At 23.0% G+C, this 16,033-nt stretch overlaps 5 protein-coding genes across 5 annotated transcripts; 4 read left to right on the forward strand and 1 right to left on the reverse strand.

The window, feature by feature from the left end:
- Positions 1-686: 686 nt before the first annotated feature.
- On the forward strand, positions 687-1,991 carry PY17X_0815200 (uncharacterized protein; the record flags this gene model as incomplete). The annotated part of the gene is made up of 1 exon (XM_722294.1): positions 687-1,991. One exon carries the CDS (start codon positions 687-689, stop codon positions 1,989-1,991), a length of 1,305 nt encoding a protein of 434 aa, XP_727387.1.
- A 414-nt stretch (positions 1,992-2,405) lies between these two features.
- PY17X_0815300 (DNA primase large subunit, putative) lies at positions 2,406-4,225 on the reverse strand (the record flags this gene model as incomplete). The annotated part of the gene is made up of 2 exons (XM_022955695.1): positions 2,406-2,445; positions 2,631-4,225. The coding sequence occupies 2 exons, from the start codon at positions 4,223-4,225 to the stop codon at positions 2,406-2,408; spliced, it is 1,635 nt and encodes a 544-aa protein (XP_022811939.1).
- A 1,968-nt stretch (positions 4,226-6,193) lies between these two features.
- Positions 6,194-8,853, forward strand: PY17X_0815400 (phosphatidylinositol N-acetylglucosaminyltransferase, putative; the record flags this gene model as incomplete). The annotated part of the gene is made up of 13 exons (XM_022955696.1): positions 6,194-6,265; positions 6,407-6,497; positions 6,629-6,752; positions 6,841-6,917; positions 7,022-7,071; positions 7,221-7,293; positions 7,417-7,465; positions 7,605-7,701; positions 7,796-7,824; positions 7,955-7,994; positions 8,125-8,234; positions 8,543-8,602; positions 8,793-8,853. The coding sequence occupies 13 exons, from the start codon at positions 6,194-6,196 to the stop codon at positions 8,851-8,853; spliced, it is 933 nt and encodes a 310-aa protein (XP_022811940.1).
- A 2,014-nt stretch (positions 8,854-10,867) lies between these two features.
- Positions 10,868-13,520, forward strand: PY17X_0815500 (conserved protein, unknown function; the record flags this gene model as incomplete). The annotated part of the gene is made up of 2 exons (XM_726223.1): positions 10,868-12,872; positions 12,955-13,520. The coding sequence occupies 2 exons, from the start codon at positions 10,868-10,870 to the stop codon at positions 13,518-13,520; spliced, it is 2,571 nt and encodes an 856-aa protein (XP_731316.1).
- A 1,853-nt stretch (positions 13,521-15,373) lies between these two features.
- PY17X_0815600 (conserved Plasmodium protein, unknown function) lies at positions 15,374-15,994 on the forward strand (the record flags this gene model as incomplete). Its single annotated transcript, XM_726224.2, has 1 exon — positions 15,374-15,994. The coding sequence occupies one exon, from the start codon at positions 15,374-15,376 to the stop codon at positions 15,992-15,994; it is 621 nt and encodes a 206-aa protein (XP_731317.2).
- Between the last annotated feature and the right edge of the window lie 39 nt (positions 15,995-16,033).

The following is a 16,033-nucleotide window of genomic DNA, read 5'->3' on the forward strand; positions in this document are numbered from 1 at the left end:
TTATTTTCGAAAATCCATAAAATATTCTTACAAATGCTTATATTAAATTTTATAGTTATCCATTTTTATAAATAAATTATTAATGTAAAGATAATTCCAAATAAAACGTTTATAAGCGAATGCGTTATTGTTTATACACAATTTCTTTATTATATATATATACTGGTAATTACTAAATGGCTATATAGGAAATGGTGTTCATTTTCGGGGGCGATGATTTGTGGTATTTTTTTCATTGCAATTTTTTTTTTGAAAAAAACGAATGCCTACTATCATAGTAAAGACGTCAATTAATTTATTGATAATAATATTTTTTAATAATATGGTTTGAGTAAAAATTGGTGTTAAAATGCTTAATTCTTTTTGAGTATTTACTCTTGGTAATTTTAATATTTTGAAACAAATATAATAAGATGAAAGTATGTGATATATTTGTATGAATTATTGTTTTGTTTTTTTTACTATTTATTATTAATGTAATTAAATTTAATTTATTTAATTTTTTCATAAGTTCATTATCTTTTCTTATCAATTTATGAGTAAATATTCATAGATATTATTTTGTTTAAGAATAAAATAACCATCCCCTGCTAAAAAAACGTATTTATGTACTTTTTTTATATAAAACTAGCATTAAAATAAAATAATATGTCATTAAATATGTAAGATTGCATATACATTCATAAATGAGTTCACGTAATAAAAACAACAGTCTTATTATTCCCTTTTTGATTGGGACATTAGCAAGTTTTGGAGTAAATTATTATATTTATAATAGAGAAACTGTAGATGAATTTATAAAACAACATGCCGATAAAATATTATCAAAATTTAAAAAATATTACAAGAGAAAACAATCTGAAGATGATAATATTCCCAACGATTGCCCAGGTATAGATAGTGAAAATGCTGGAAAGTCCAAAGCATGTGATGGTTGTCCAAATAGAAAAATTTGCAATGACCCAGAGTTAAAAAAACAAAAAGAAAATGAAAAAAATCAAATTTTTAATGAAATTCAAGAAAATTTAAAAAATGTTAAATATAAAATACTTATTTTATCGGGGAAAGGTGGTGTAGGTAAATCAACAATTGCATCCCAATTAGCTTTTGCATTATCACATTTAAATTATGATGTTGGTTTATTAGATATTGACATATGTGGGCCATCTATACCCGTTCTAACAAAAACAATTGACAACGATGTAAATTATAGTATAAATGGCTGGATACCAATTTACAAAAATAATTTATCTATTATGTCTGTTGGATATTTATTACCGAATTTTGATGATCCCGTAATATGGAGAGGCCCCAAAAAAAATGGATTAATTAAACAATTTTTATGTGATGTATATTGGAAAAATTTAGACTTTTTAATTATTGATACACCACCTGGAACAAGCGATGAACATTTAACTATATGTTCATATTTGAAGGATAATTTAGATGGATGTTTAATTGTTACAACACCTCATATTTTGTCAATATATGATGTTAAAAAAGAAATAGAATTTTGTAAAAAAACGAATATTCCTATATTAGGTGTTATTGAAAATATGTTTCAATCAATATTCGTATCAAATTATACTGTTCAAAATATGTGCTCTGATATGAATGTAGATTATGCTGGAAAAGTTACTTTTGATCAAAATCTCATTGATGCTTGCCAACAAGGAGTAGGATGTTGTGACATAAATAAAAATAGTACTTCATCTAAAGAGATTTTCTCAATATGCAAATTTTTAGCTCAAAAATTATACACAAAATATTCAAATCAAATTGACCATATTGAAGATCAACAACTGATTACCGATCAAACTGTTATTAATAATATTGACCAAAATGACAAAAATAATTTGGCTCATGAAAAAAGTGAGAATAATCAATTGGACGAAATACAAAATATAATGACAGAAAATGAAAATCTATCCAAAGTTCAAGTACTCGAAAAAATTATAAGTGATATTGTTTCAATCGTTGATGAAAAATAAGTGGAATATAAACACGTTATGCTATAACATGAGATATTACATTATATTTTATTATACTATATTCGTTTTCGTTATTTTTTTTTAATTTAAATTTACTTTTTTTTTTAAATCGCATTATATTTTGAAAAATAATGCTAATTATATTAATTTAGTATATTGTTTATAAAAAAATGCCACTTTATAGTATTTTTTTTGTACAAAAAAGTTTTAATTATAAACCATTTTTTAATATATTGAGACATGAAAAAAAAATAGAGCTTTGGATGGCTCATACATGTCATCATGTGTGTGCACAAGCTCACGCATAATGCTCTTATAATGTAATTATTATTTTTGTACTTGAAATTTCGAATATATCTCGATTTGTGAAACTTAGCATATTCCAACTCCCACAAGTAAAACATATGGGTAATTTTATTTTGGGGGTACTTGTGTCATTTTTGATTTGTAATACCTAAAAAAAGGATGAAATGAATATTAATAATAGAGGTTTATGATAATGATAATAGAAAAATTGGAATGTATATACGTGGAAAAATAAAAAGATATGACCCACTGTCCATATATATAAATAAATGGCTAAAGATTTAAATTAAAACAAATATTAAATTTTGACATATTTTTTCTTTTTTTTCTTACTTTCTGCTTTCGACATAGAATGAATTTGGGTGATTTCCTACCCCATCTCCAGGAGAGTTTGGGTGAGTTTCCGTAAAAAATTTAACACAAGCTAATTGATATTCGTTATTTTTTTTAAATGGCATTATAGCTTTAATTTGATCATCATTTAATCCAAAGAAAAAAAGGAGACTTTTTAAATGAGGCTCATCAAAATTTTTAAAAGGGCAACCATGTGTGTCCCCACTGGATGGAATAGGAAAATTATTAATTATTTTTGAGCAGTTATATGGAGTAAAATCTGTTTTTTTCCCTTCTTTACCATACATATAACGTATAGTATATCTATGCTCTTTATCAAATTTATCGGGTTGCATCCATATTGATCTATTAGTTTGAATATTTTCGTCAAGTGTCATTCCTGCTCCTTTAAGAAATAACCATAACTGTTGTCTTCCCCAATGTTTTAAATGTTTGTCTTTTATATAATTAACAAATATTCTTCGCATACATGGAGGAAAAGATTGTTTATATATGTTATACAAATTTTGTGGCATCAATCTTGTATCTTCTGTATGTTCATAATTTTGTCTAAAATCTTTTGCTACATAAGCTTTTGGTAATGCTGCCAAAAAGGACGATATTCTACTATCATTTTGTACATCTAAAAGTAGTTTTTCATTTTGTTCTAAATATTTAAAAGATTCTTGAATATTTATTTTAAATTGAGTAATTAATATTGCATCTAAGTATATATCTGGGACATATGCAATCCCTTTTTCAACACATACTTTATGATCTTTAACTAAAAAATATGCATCTGGAAAAAATGGAACTTTAAATAATTTTTCTATAGTATCTCTATTTTGAATAAACGATGTATATTTATTCCATTTATCATTATTACTGCTGTCTGTAGTAGCACTACTGATATAAGACGCTGAAGGCTTTGAAATAAAATCATAATTTAAATTTTCCCGTTTTAATAAATATATTAGTCCTCTTTCGCTTTCACCTAAATTGTCTTGATTAAGAACGTTTATATTTTTTAGTTCATTTAATCTAAATGTAAACAATTTTAATTCTTGTTTTAAAAACCATTTCTGTTTTTCTTTATCTTTTGAAAATGCTATTCTTAATATATAATGAGATAATAAATCTGTCATTATAATATTTTCCATTTCTTCTTTACTATAGTTTTTCATAGATTGAATACCAAATTTATATTCATATATTTTTTGTCTAATTTGTTTATTTTTATTCTCCATAGAATTATTTTTATCTATTTTTTTATAACCGTCACCACTAATATTATTACTATCATGGTGATCTTTCTCTTCTCCAATTGTATACGTATCGAAAAATTGCAAGAGAGCTAGCCGTTTTGCTCCTATTTCTTGAAAATTGCTTAAACTGCAATGACCAAATATAGGAGGATATTTATATAAACTTATAGGCATATTAAAAGGATATATACAAGAATAATAATCAAAAAATGTTTTCTTCTTATCTTCATTTATTTCATAATTTTTAATTGTAATATTTTGGAGTTTCTTTTCGTTTAGTTTTTCCTTGTTGGCTATCGAGCCATTTATTGATCGTTTTCGTATTATCATTTTGTATTTTTCGAATTTTGTAATGTTCTTTATACTGTATTTTCCCCTTCGGATAGTCTTTGATATTTTAAATATACTTACGGTTAATACATCAAGTGATACTTTAAAGCTAAATTTTCACATACACACATGGATATGTATTTATATGTGTATCTATTTTACAAAATTTGATATATGCTATTATTGTAATGATTTTTTAAAGGAATATTTCTATGCTTCATCCTTTAAAGTATTAAAAGAGTAATGTTTTAAATTAAAAATAATCGAGCATCTATCTAATTCAAAAAAAGAAAAAATATACGATATGCTTGCTACACATTTTGATGGTTTTAGCACTTCTTATAGTATATTTATAACATAAAATTGAAAAATTAGAAAAAGTTTATTTATTTTAATAAAATTTTCATATAATTAACATTTTTTATCCAAACAAAAAAATTTATAACTTATATCTAAAACATGAGAATAAAAAGAAGTTATTGCAAAATGTTATGCTCCGAATAATTATAATATTCTTTTTTGTTTCTCTTTCGCGCGTTTTTTATTGTAATATTAAAAGAAAAATTATAAATAAATGTGTTATTTTTTCACACACGCATATTGATATTTAGCTATGTATTAATATATAATATTTATAATTAAAGGTGTTTTTTTCATATCACTCATAATTAAATTTGGAATTTACCTTTAAAAATGTATAACAGTTTTTAAGCATTCCTGTCAGGTCTTTCTCATAAGCAGGAATACGTTCTTTATATACATCTTTAATATAAAATGATAGCTCTATATAATTTAAGTTTATCTTCAAAAATGATAAGAAAAGAAATATAATGTTTTAAAAGTGAAAAGAGAAAATATTGGAAAATACAAATAAGAGAGTATTTATGTATTTTATTAACCTTTTCATTATTTTTATTTTACGTCCATGATTTTATAATATATCATAAAAATTCAAATTTTTTTTTTAAATGTCTATAAAGGCCTAATAATATTTTATTATTGAAACGTTTTGAGAATACGGATTATTTAAAATAAGTTGTAAACAAAAAAAAAAATATATATATCATAAAATCAATATAATATATATATATGTGTGTGCTTATACCATTATTATATTTATAAAACAATTTTTTAAGTGGCTTGCGTTTTTTTTTGATTTTATTCCAATTAAAGAATAAAATACATACTATTGTTTCAAAACAATTGTGATATATATCATTACAAATGGAAAAAAGGACGAAAAAAAATTAAAGAAGCACCCAAAATTATTGTCACGAGTTTTTTCGTAGTATATTTTTTTATATTTATGAATGTATAATCAAATATATAACATAAGTACGTATACACACTTGTATCTATATACTTATACAATAAATCTGCACAATATTAAACAAAAAGCGAATGGGATAATAGCCTAGAATTATTAATCTCATGTATGCTTATCTCTTAGTATGAATAAACTATTTCCAAATGATTGCCACTCTTCATTAATATTCCCTTCATATTTATTGTTTTAAATTTTATATAATTTTTAACACACACAAAGGATAAAATTGTGTAAAATTCAGTCCAAGAGTACTAACACAATTATATACATAATAAAAATTCAATAACAATATGTAACAAACGTAATAATTGGAATATACGAATATAGCATATATATAATAATATTTTTTTTCCATTTTCAAGTGTACATAATAAAAACAAATAAATCACACAATATTTCTGTTCATGCATATTTACGTGAAATTAAAAAGTGTTATTTTATTTACCTTTTTTCCTCACTAAATATTTATTATCCAACTTAGTTAAATGTTAATCTCATATTAATTTTCCGCTAGGGTTTTAACACTTTCAAAAATTCAAAATTTGATATTCAATATACGTACATTAGTATATTACTAATTATATGAAATATAGCTATTATTATATAAAACTGGTTTATGTAATTTATGAATAAAACATAAAATGAATGAAAGTTCTAAAACAGAGGATGTAAATAACTCTTCTCGTTTAAATAAACCAAATAAAAAAGAAAAAGTAGGGCAAACCATTTAAAAGAACATAATAAATTAATAGTAAAACATATTATTCTCTCCAGTTAATATCCTCATGCTTATCCATTTAGTATATGTATATAATTTATATATGTGTGTGAATATTTTTTTATTTTTTGGGAAGAAAAAAAGATGGAGAAAAATATTATATGAAGACCAGGAATATGAAGACAATTATGTAGATAAGGATTTCCTAAGTCATCTTCTAACAAATTGTAAATAAGACACTAAAAAATAAAAGAACAATGAAAATAATAATGAATAACGCATTTTGAATTGTGAGGTTTATATATCGTATTAATAATCCCTTATTTAGATTGTCACTTTTTTATCGTTATTTTATTAGTTCGAACAGAATACAAATATTCAAATATTGTACATAGAATGTTATGCATAAATCATCAAATTATGATTGTACTTTTTCACCTACTAGCATATTATTCCATAAGTAATAACATTATATCACATAGGTATAATTTTTTCAAACAAATTTCGTGCATATAGAAAATAAAACGATACAATATAATAATGAAACTTTTTATTCTTTTTACATAATAGATTTCTATACACAATTAATATAATTATTATAATATTAAAAGAAGTGTTAGTTTATGATATCCATAAATCTCTCAATGGTACCCATAAAAAAGGGAAAACACCGCAACCACAACACAATAATATCACGAACCTTAATTATTTATTTGCTAAAAAATAAATATATATTCCATTATTTTTATAGATTCCTTTAAAAATATATTAGACACCATAATTATTATTGGAATTATATGGGTGAATATATATATATATATATATATATAATATTTTTACAGTACCTACATTATTATATTTATGCTTTATATATTAATATTGTGTAAATATTAATATGCATCTGCACATAAACTCATATTTTATATATTATATCCTTATTGTTTTAAAAGATATTGTCTCCAGTTATGATTAGTTTAACCCAAACTCACAGCGATGACACTGTTTACCTTGTATCTTTATGCAGTAAAAATCATTATATTATTCCAATCAATATTGTACTTTTTTTTTAAATGATTAATATGATAGACATATAAAATATATCCAAATTCGCGTCCATATATATATTTTTTTATGTAAATTTGTTAGTACTCCTACCAATCCACTTTATGTTTCATAATTATGGCTTCATATATGAGTAAGCATTTTGTGATATTACATATCTTAACTGACTATATAATTTTTAAGAAATATTATAAGGCGTTCTTATTTAAGTGTATATATACATATTTTTATTACTTATTTAAATATTTTTCCTTTTTTATTCCAAAACATAGAAAAAATGAAAATATAGATATATTTGATTCAACTTCATTAAGTTGTGTGGTTGTCGAAAGTGTAATTTTAGGATCTCGTTTACCCTCAATAATCCAGGTACAGTTTTCATATTATATATATCACTATTTCATTTTTACGCATTATATTATTTCATTAATAGAATATTGTATTTTTTGAATTTTTAATTCAGGTTTTTTCCTTTCTATTTTGCTCATCAATGTAAATTTACCCCCAAATACATTAAGCTAATGATACACACTATATATATATTGTATGGATTATGACAAAATTTTAAAAAATATATAGAAAAATTAAAGATTATATTTTGTTTTAAATTCTGTATATTCAGACTTTTTTTCTATACCCCATTCATAGTTCAGACAATAGTTGTGAGTAATTGAAAAGAATAAAAATTTAAAAAATAAATTAAATAATAGAATTATAGTAAGAAAAAACATAAATTATAAATACGAAACCAAATTACATTTATGCTTTTATATTTTCCACTCCTTTAAACAGTTAAAGAATATTAATTATTATAACTATGTCTTATTCCCAATTATTTTTATAATTCTATCCATATGTATAAGAAGTATATCAATTCCCTTATTCTATGTTAATTTATTTGGGTAAGCTTTATATACAATATGTTAATACCTTTAAATAATTTAATTTTATAGGTGTTTTATTCACATAGTATTATGGCTTTATTTTATTGATCATTCGTTCATTTATTTAAATACATATATATTACACATCTTTATATGATCAAATATAATGAACTGTAACTTTCAGCACACACACTAGTATATATAAATACTTTTTATATGTAAATAGTATGGTGTCTACACCCTTTTCATATTCCAACTCCAAAATATATCATAAGTTTCAAACATGTTTTAATAATAATAATATCCAATTTATTTTTTCTCTTTAGGCACGCTTTCATCCTATTTGTTATCCCTGCTCTTTTTGTAAATAAGCATAATTCAAAAACGTAAGAAAAACGAAAGACAAAAAGAAAAAATACAAGTTAACATCAGTTGAAATAACTTCAGTTAATTTTATACATAAATCCATGAATATATTTGTATGTACATGTTTATTATTATTATTATTATTATTATTATTATTATTATTATTTTGCCGTTTTGTTTTAACACTTTTTATGGATTGATATTTTTTAGGGTATTAGAAGGACCCTGGGATATATCTGGTGCTCCTTTTGTGCAAAAGAACACAGATTAATAATAATTAAAATGTTATATTAAATTTTCCGATATTTGTTTTTTATGTTCTTTATCATTTTATTTTTTTTTAACTTGATCCACATTTTCCGATTGCGTAAAACTATGAAAATTGTTACAAATATTAAACGTGTATAATTTAAATCTCTTATTATTTTTTATTTGAATTATTATTTAATAAAACTTTCTTTGTAATTTATTTTTAATTTTTAAATGTGCTTGTAAAAACGTAAATATTTAGGATCATTATGATAGGGAATGTTCTATTGCTTTAATATAAAATAATGCAACAGAAAAAGATAAGCAACGTTCAGCTTTTCGATATACATTAGTGTAAAGTGTCTATATGTATTAAAAATTAAGGAAAGGAATACATATGTGTGTATTTATGTACATGTTATATAAATGGTGTATATGTAAAAATATACTTATAATTTTCATTCTGAAAACCATTTCACATTGAATCAAAAAAGAAAATTGCACTTCATCCAACCAAAAAATTAATATGTTAAGAATAGCTAATAATTAACTAAATGTTTCCCTCTCTATGTAAACGCAGTTATTATTGATTTATATTTTTTCTTTCTTTTTTTTTAGTTTTAATGCCATTTTATATACATATATGTTATTTTATTAGAATTTTCGTAATAATTGCGCATCCTTTAAAAAAAATTATAGTATTTAATGTTTATAAATTATTATAATTTCATTCATTTTTTGGTTACACTATAGTAATATATATAAACCTATACACAACATCGATCTACCTAAAATGTGGTGTCAAAACCTTCATATAAAAACATATAAAAAACATTTTTATGTAGGGTGAAATTTTTAGTAACTTCATGAGAGTTATAGAAGATAAAAATGAGAAATATTATATACGTATATAATTATATTTTGAGAAACACAATAAATACAAAATAGTATAACTATTTATTATATATATTTATGTGTGTGTGCATGGGGTGTGTGCAAGTAAATGTTCTTTCGAACATAGAGTTATAAGTTTATATATAATATTCGAATTGCTATTATAAATAAAATTGTTATTAATCAATATTTTTCATATTTATTTTTTAGGAGAATCGGAAAAAAGTAATAAAAAAATAGAAAACATGTAAAAAAAAAATTACAAAATAATTTCTTTCGTTTCCTTATAATATATAAAATAAATTGTGTTTTCAAAAAAATATAATATTTTGCTTATTTTTATTAATTAATAACGGTAGAAAATATTAACCAAAATTACAATGCAACGATTAACAATATATTTTTATATAACTTTTATGAAAAATGTGAACACATGTGTTAAATAAGGGTTGTAATGTATTATACGTTAAAAAAAATGCCAACATGAAGCTGCGAAAAATTAAACTTATAAATATTCACACAAGTATCCATATATATAATTGCACATTACATAAATAAGCACATAGAACGAGAAACAACATAAAATTGTGTTAAAAAAATATATAAAAGTATTTTTATCGGATTAAAAAATAGTGAATGTGTTTCTTAATAAAATCAGGGTTGTTAATAAAAAAAAAAAAATTAATGAACCGATCTTAAAATTATCAAAATAAATTAAAAATTATTATGTTGGAAATTTTCCAAATTATGTCATTCTTAGTTTCTTTTAATAATAGGTGATGCTTAATTAATTATTTAAAAAATATATATATATGTATAAAATCGGAATTAAAGTAAATAATATGCAACATCATAGCATAGAACAAATCTGAACTTAAGACTTCAGTGTGTTATTGCTATAAATAATTATTTTTTTGAAAAAAACTGAAACCGTAAAATGGTTGTAAAAAAAGGAAAAATAAATGTTAGTAATAATTTTTTTTATGAAAAAAAGGGGTGTATATATTTGTAAAAAAATAAAAACGTACGTAAATAAACAAAGTAAAAAAAAAAAAATAAAAAAGAGAAAAATTATAAAATATCATTGTACTAGAATTAGTGCAAATTAAACACTAAAAATATGTAGCATTTTTTCAGAAAAAATGGATATGAGTTATAGTGAGTATAATAAAAATGGCAATTTGGTAAATAATGAGGGGGATGATAATCAAATCGAGAAAATGAATATACAGAGCCTACTTTCCAGTTCCACGATGATTGAAAATAAAAAAATGCTTTGTAATGGGAATCAAAAATGTTCAAACTTTTGTGATTACTTTAATTGTTCCCAAATACCATATAACTTAAAATCTGATGGCGTCGAAAATTCCGAACTTGTTGTTGATCCATGCTATTTTTGCAAATTTGACAATAATCAACTTTGTTCGAAAATGACCTCAACATCTGATGAATACAATAATGATGGATTTACTAAATCAAGTCACAGCTACGGAAATGATAGTATTTGCTCATGGGAAAATATTAATGATAAAAAGGAGGACCACAACACTTATAGCGAAGTACAAGATAGTACTTTAAACGAAGAAACAAATAATGGAAATTGTAATAAATATTTATCAGGTTTTATGAATATAACTAGTTTTTATGATAATGCGATTAAATGTTATGAAAAATCTAGTGAAATTTCCAAATCTATATCCATTTCGCGCATTGAAACAAATAATAATATAAGCGAAAAACAATTGTCTATGACAGAAAAAAATGTGTGTGCAAATAACAAAACATGTGATGATAATTTTAATCAAAATAACATGAACGAAATTGAGGGAGCAGGCTTCAAAAAAAATAACCTTTTAGCTTTAGACATTTCTCAATCTTTAAATTGCTTAAATAAAGGAACAATGGAACAAGGTAATATTATTCCAATTGATAAAGATATAGTACTTTTACAACTTGAACATTTTTCTAAAAAAATTGATGAAGATATTTTTGATGAAAAAATTTTTAGAGCACAGAAATTAATTGATCATATAAAAAAATATGTAGAATATTATATCAACTATTTTAAAAAAATTAACGATGAAAATATGGTTACAAAACTAACAGAATATTATGATCAAAATTGTACGGATAAAAATACTAAATATAATATCAACAAGTTAAAAGTTAATATCCTTTATCATTTTTTTAAATTTTTCCGTTTAAATGAAATTCATACAGCATTAAATGATTATTCTTATTATTTTTCGGTTGATCCTATATACAATTTGTCTACTGGTTGTATAGCAAATAGTAATAATGGAAATCTTAATATGGATATTTCTGATAATAACATAATTTCGACTGCTACAAGACAATCTATACAATCTCTTGTTAACTCAGACTTTGATGGTTTAGTATGCGATTTGTCCATAAATGTTCATGGAAATGAAAACTGTGACCAAGCATCTAACGTTAATTTTTCAGGTAGTAATAAAGATAAAACCGTAAATGAGATTCTAAAAAACGTGAATTATTTAAATGATGAAAATAGTCAAAATAATATTGTTAATGCAAAATTGGGTCAAATTAATGAGGGAAATGAATATGATTCTATTTATAATAATGCTTGTAGTAATAATCCATTCAGCTTGAATAGTAGCAAAATACAGGATAACCACGATAATAAAAAAAATAGCAGTGTTATTTTAGATACACATTATCACCAATTTTATAATGCAACAAGTATGATGAATAGTAGAAAATTTTCAATAAATAAACATGATTCAGCTTATGAAAAGGAAATACGTAATAAAAAGAGCAGTCGAAATATGGTTAATCTAATACAAAAATATTCACGAAAATTTAAAAATTTTAAAAAAGTTAAACAAAATAAAGAAGGATGGATAAAAGACAACGATAAATATTTAGATTTATGGCATAGAATTGATAGTGAAAATAATATATCGGTCCACATTAGGGGAAAACTACCATATGACGTTACCACAATATTGTCCATATTGAATGAAATGGAACTAAGTACTAATTGGGCTCCTTTTTTAACATCAGCAAAAAAAATTCACTCCCTTTCAAATTCTAGTGCTATTATTTCACAGACATACGAATATCCTGTAATAGGAAAAAAACATTCTTTAACGTATTATTTAGGTAAGAGCATTCCCCAAAAATACTTATACATAAAATTCATATAAGTATATATACCCATATCCATAATATCATTTTTTTTTAGGAGCCAATTCCTTGGAAGAACTCGGATGCATAATATTATGCTCTAAAACTCCCCCAGAATTAGACGCAGAAATTTCGTTTTATGACGATTTATGCAAGAAATTAAATATAAATAACAATGGTGAAATATTAAGTGTTAAAGAAATTCCTGTCAAATTCAGAAAAAATAAAAAAGAAGTAACATTTTTTTCCTTTAAATTACCACAACCATTTCCTAAATCAGAAAGACAAAAATCTGCAGATTTGTGCTTTTTAATATACCCATTAAACAATGGAAAATCTACAATTCTTGAATTATTTGTGCATTGTGAAAATGAATATAAATATATCCCAATTAAAATGGTTACCTTTTTCATAAAAAAAATTGTAAAAAATATGTATGCAAATATTGTCAAGGCTTGTAAAAATCATCACATTATGTATTCAGAAATTCGAGTCACAAATCCAGAATTCTATCAATGGCTAGACGACCAAATTAAAAAATACCTTAAAAATAAATATACAAAATTAATAGACTCTATAAGCTTAGTAAGTTATAATGGTTATGAAAACAATGATGTTATTTAAGCATAGTTTCACGAAACTATAAAAATTGAATTTTCTGTCTCTTTTTTCCTATATGAGCATAGAGTAAAAATAGGCCATATATAGAACAAACCCGAAGGCATAGTATAATATTTACAACCTTCATAAAATTCAAATAAGAAATTAATATTTATTTTTGTTTCTCCTATTTTTAGTTACAATTAATTTGTTTTTACTATCAAATTCAAATACGTTTCCAACGCATTTACTCATGTGTTAATTTTAAATTAATTTTAAAATAAGTAAGATATGTAGGAAAAAAAACCTCATTTCTCAATTTATTTATTTCGTTTATATTTTATTTTGTTTTGTATACTTTTCCGTTTTTGAATTATAATGCTATATTCATAAAAAATAAATTTTTTTGAAACAATATTTTTTATTGTTGTATTATAAAGTGTGTTTGTCAAGACTTCAAAGAGGTGTACATATGCATATTTATATATATAAATGTATATGTTTTGTAGATATGCATAGTATTATGATGAATTTTTTTGTATCTAATGTAAATTTCAACTCATTCAAAGCTTTACGATTTTTTATGGCCTTATTATTCCATTTTATTAGTTAGCTTGATTTTTGATATTCATTTTTATTATGTTGAATAAATGTGCCATTTTTCAATTTAATTCATTTTATGTAAAATTAATTAACATATACACTTTATGATAATTCTCCCTGTGATAATTTGTTGAGTTAATAAAAAGTATTCAATATTTAGAATGAATCAGAATATATAGCTTGTGAAAAAAATGAATCAAAAAAATGTTTAGCAGGTTTAAAATGGAATACCATAAAAGTGTCTGTGCTTTTAGCATATTCATTTGTTTGTCGACATAACCCTACCTAATGTTACCATGTCTTTATCATTACTTTTTTTAAACCCAAACCATTGCTTCATTTTTATAGCGGTTCTTTGCATCGGTATTTTTAAATATCACCAATTTTCATGAATATATTAAATGCAATCAAACTATATGATATTTTACTATCCTACAATTTATTCCGCTTTTTACGAAGCATTAACTAAAATAATAAATAAATATACAGAAGGATGCGCATTTCCCCCTTTTATGAAAATCGGCAATTCACACAAGCTTACTTCTGTTATATTAAATGTTAAAAATATAATATATATATATTAAAGAATTGTTTTTTTTTTTCATTTTAATTTAATGTGCTATCAATTTAACTTAAAAAAAATTGACTTGGCGAATTATCAAGCGTATTTTGCTGTTTGAAATTTAGAAAAATATATACCTTACATTGATATCAAATAATATACATATAACGAAAAGTGTATACACATATTTGTGCATTTTGAATACAAATATGATTAAAAAATTTTGAACTAAAATTAAAAATACAATTTTATTCAACATGCATAGCTATACATTTATACTATCATTTTAATTTGTTATATTATTTCTAGCGTTTTATTTTTTGACACAATTTTTTGTTTAAACGCTAGCCAAATAAATAAAAATAAAATAAATAAAAAATATATATAAAGCTGATATGCGTGACCACTTAAGTTAAATAGTGGTATAATATTAATTTAGTTTTGAATGTGTGTGTAAATAATATAATACAAAGTTACATGATATAAACAAAAATACCAACACTTAATGTTTGGTCTTTAAAAAAGTAAAATACATACAATATAGAATGTATCATGTTTTTAAGGACAAGATAAGCTGTAAGAAATAAACAAAATAAAAAGTAAAAATATCAAGCAAACAATCCGTAAAAGAATACCAAAAAACAAAAAACCTCCTTTTCAGAACAGAAATGTTTTATATTTATGAACATTATTAATAAAAATATTAAAAAATATGACAGAAAAAATATGCCATAAATTTATAAACGAAAATATAAAAACATTATGCAATGAAACATTCGAAAGTGAAAAAAAACATGAAAAGGAAAGTGAAAGTCCTAGTAAAAACATAAGTCTTAATTGCTCATCAAGGTGTGAAGAATTATGTACTAATATAAATAGCAGATTACAAAAAATAAAAGATATTGTACACCTTAGATCTGGGAAGCCAAATGTAATTTTAATTGAAACATTAAATTATATTAAAGAGCATATAAAAGAAATAGAAAAATATATTCAAATGCTTAATAAAGTTATTTATGAAGAAAATAAGGCATATGAGTATGTTCAAAATATATTTAATGTATTGGACAAACAAAATGAAAACATTCAAAAAATATATAATATATGTAGTCAAAATATTGTAATTACAAAAAATAATAATGAGCTTATTTTCCAAAAGCCAGAAAGTTATTCTTCTCTTTCGGAAAATTTTATTAATAATTTACTAAGTGTGTGTAAAGAAGAAAATGAAAATAAAAATAACAATAATGATTGTGAAAAACAAAATGTAGAACATAACGAAATCAAAGATTTAAACACGAATGAATTTAATAACGAGAGCTTCATAAATTAAGAATACCAATTTGTGATAAATACATAAAAAGATTAAAAA

Source organism: Plasmodium yoelii, assembly GCF_900002385.2.
Source record: "Plasmodium yoelii strain 17X genome assembly, chromosome: 8".
NCBI classification, from domain to species: Eukaryota; Apicomplexa; class Aconoidasida; order Haemosporida; family Plasmodiidae; genus Plasmodium; species Plasmodium yoelii.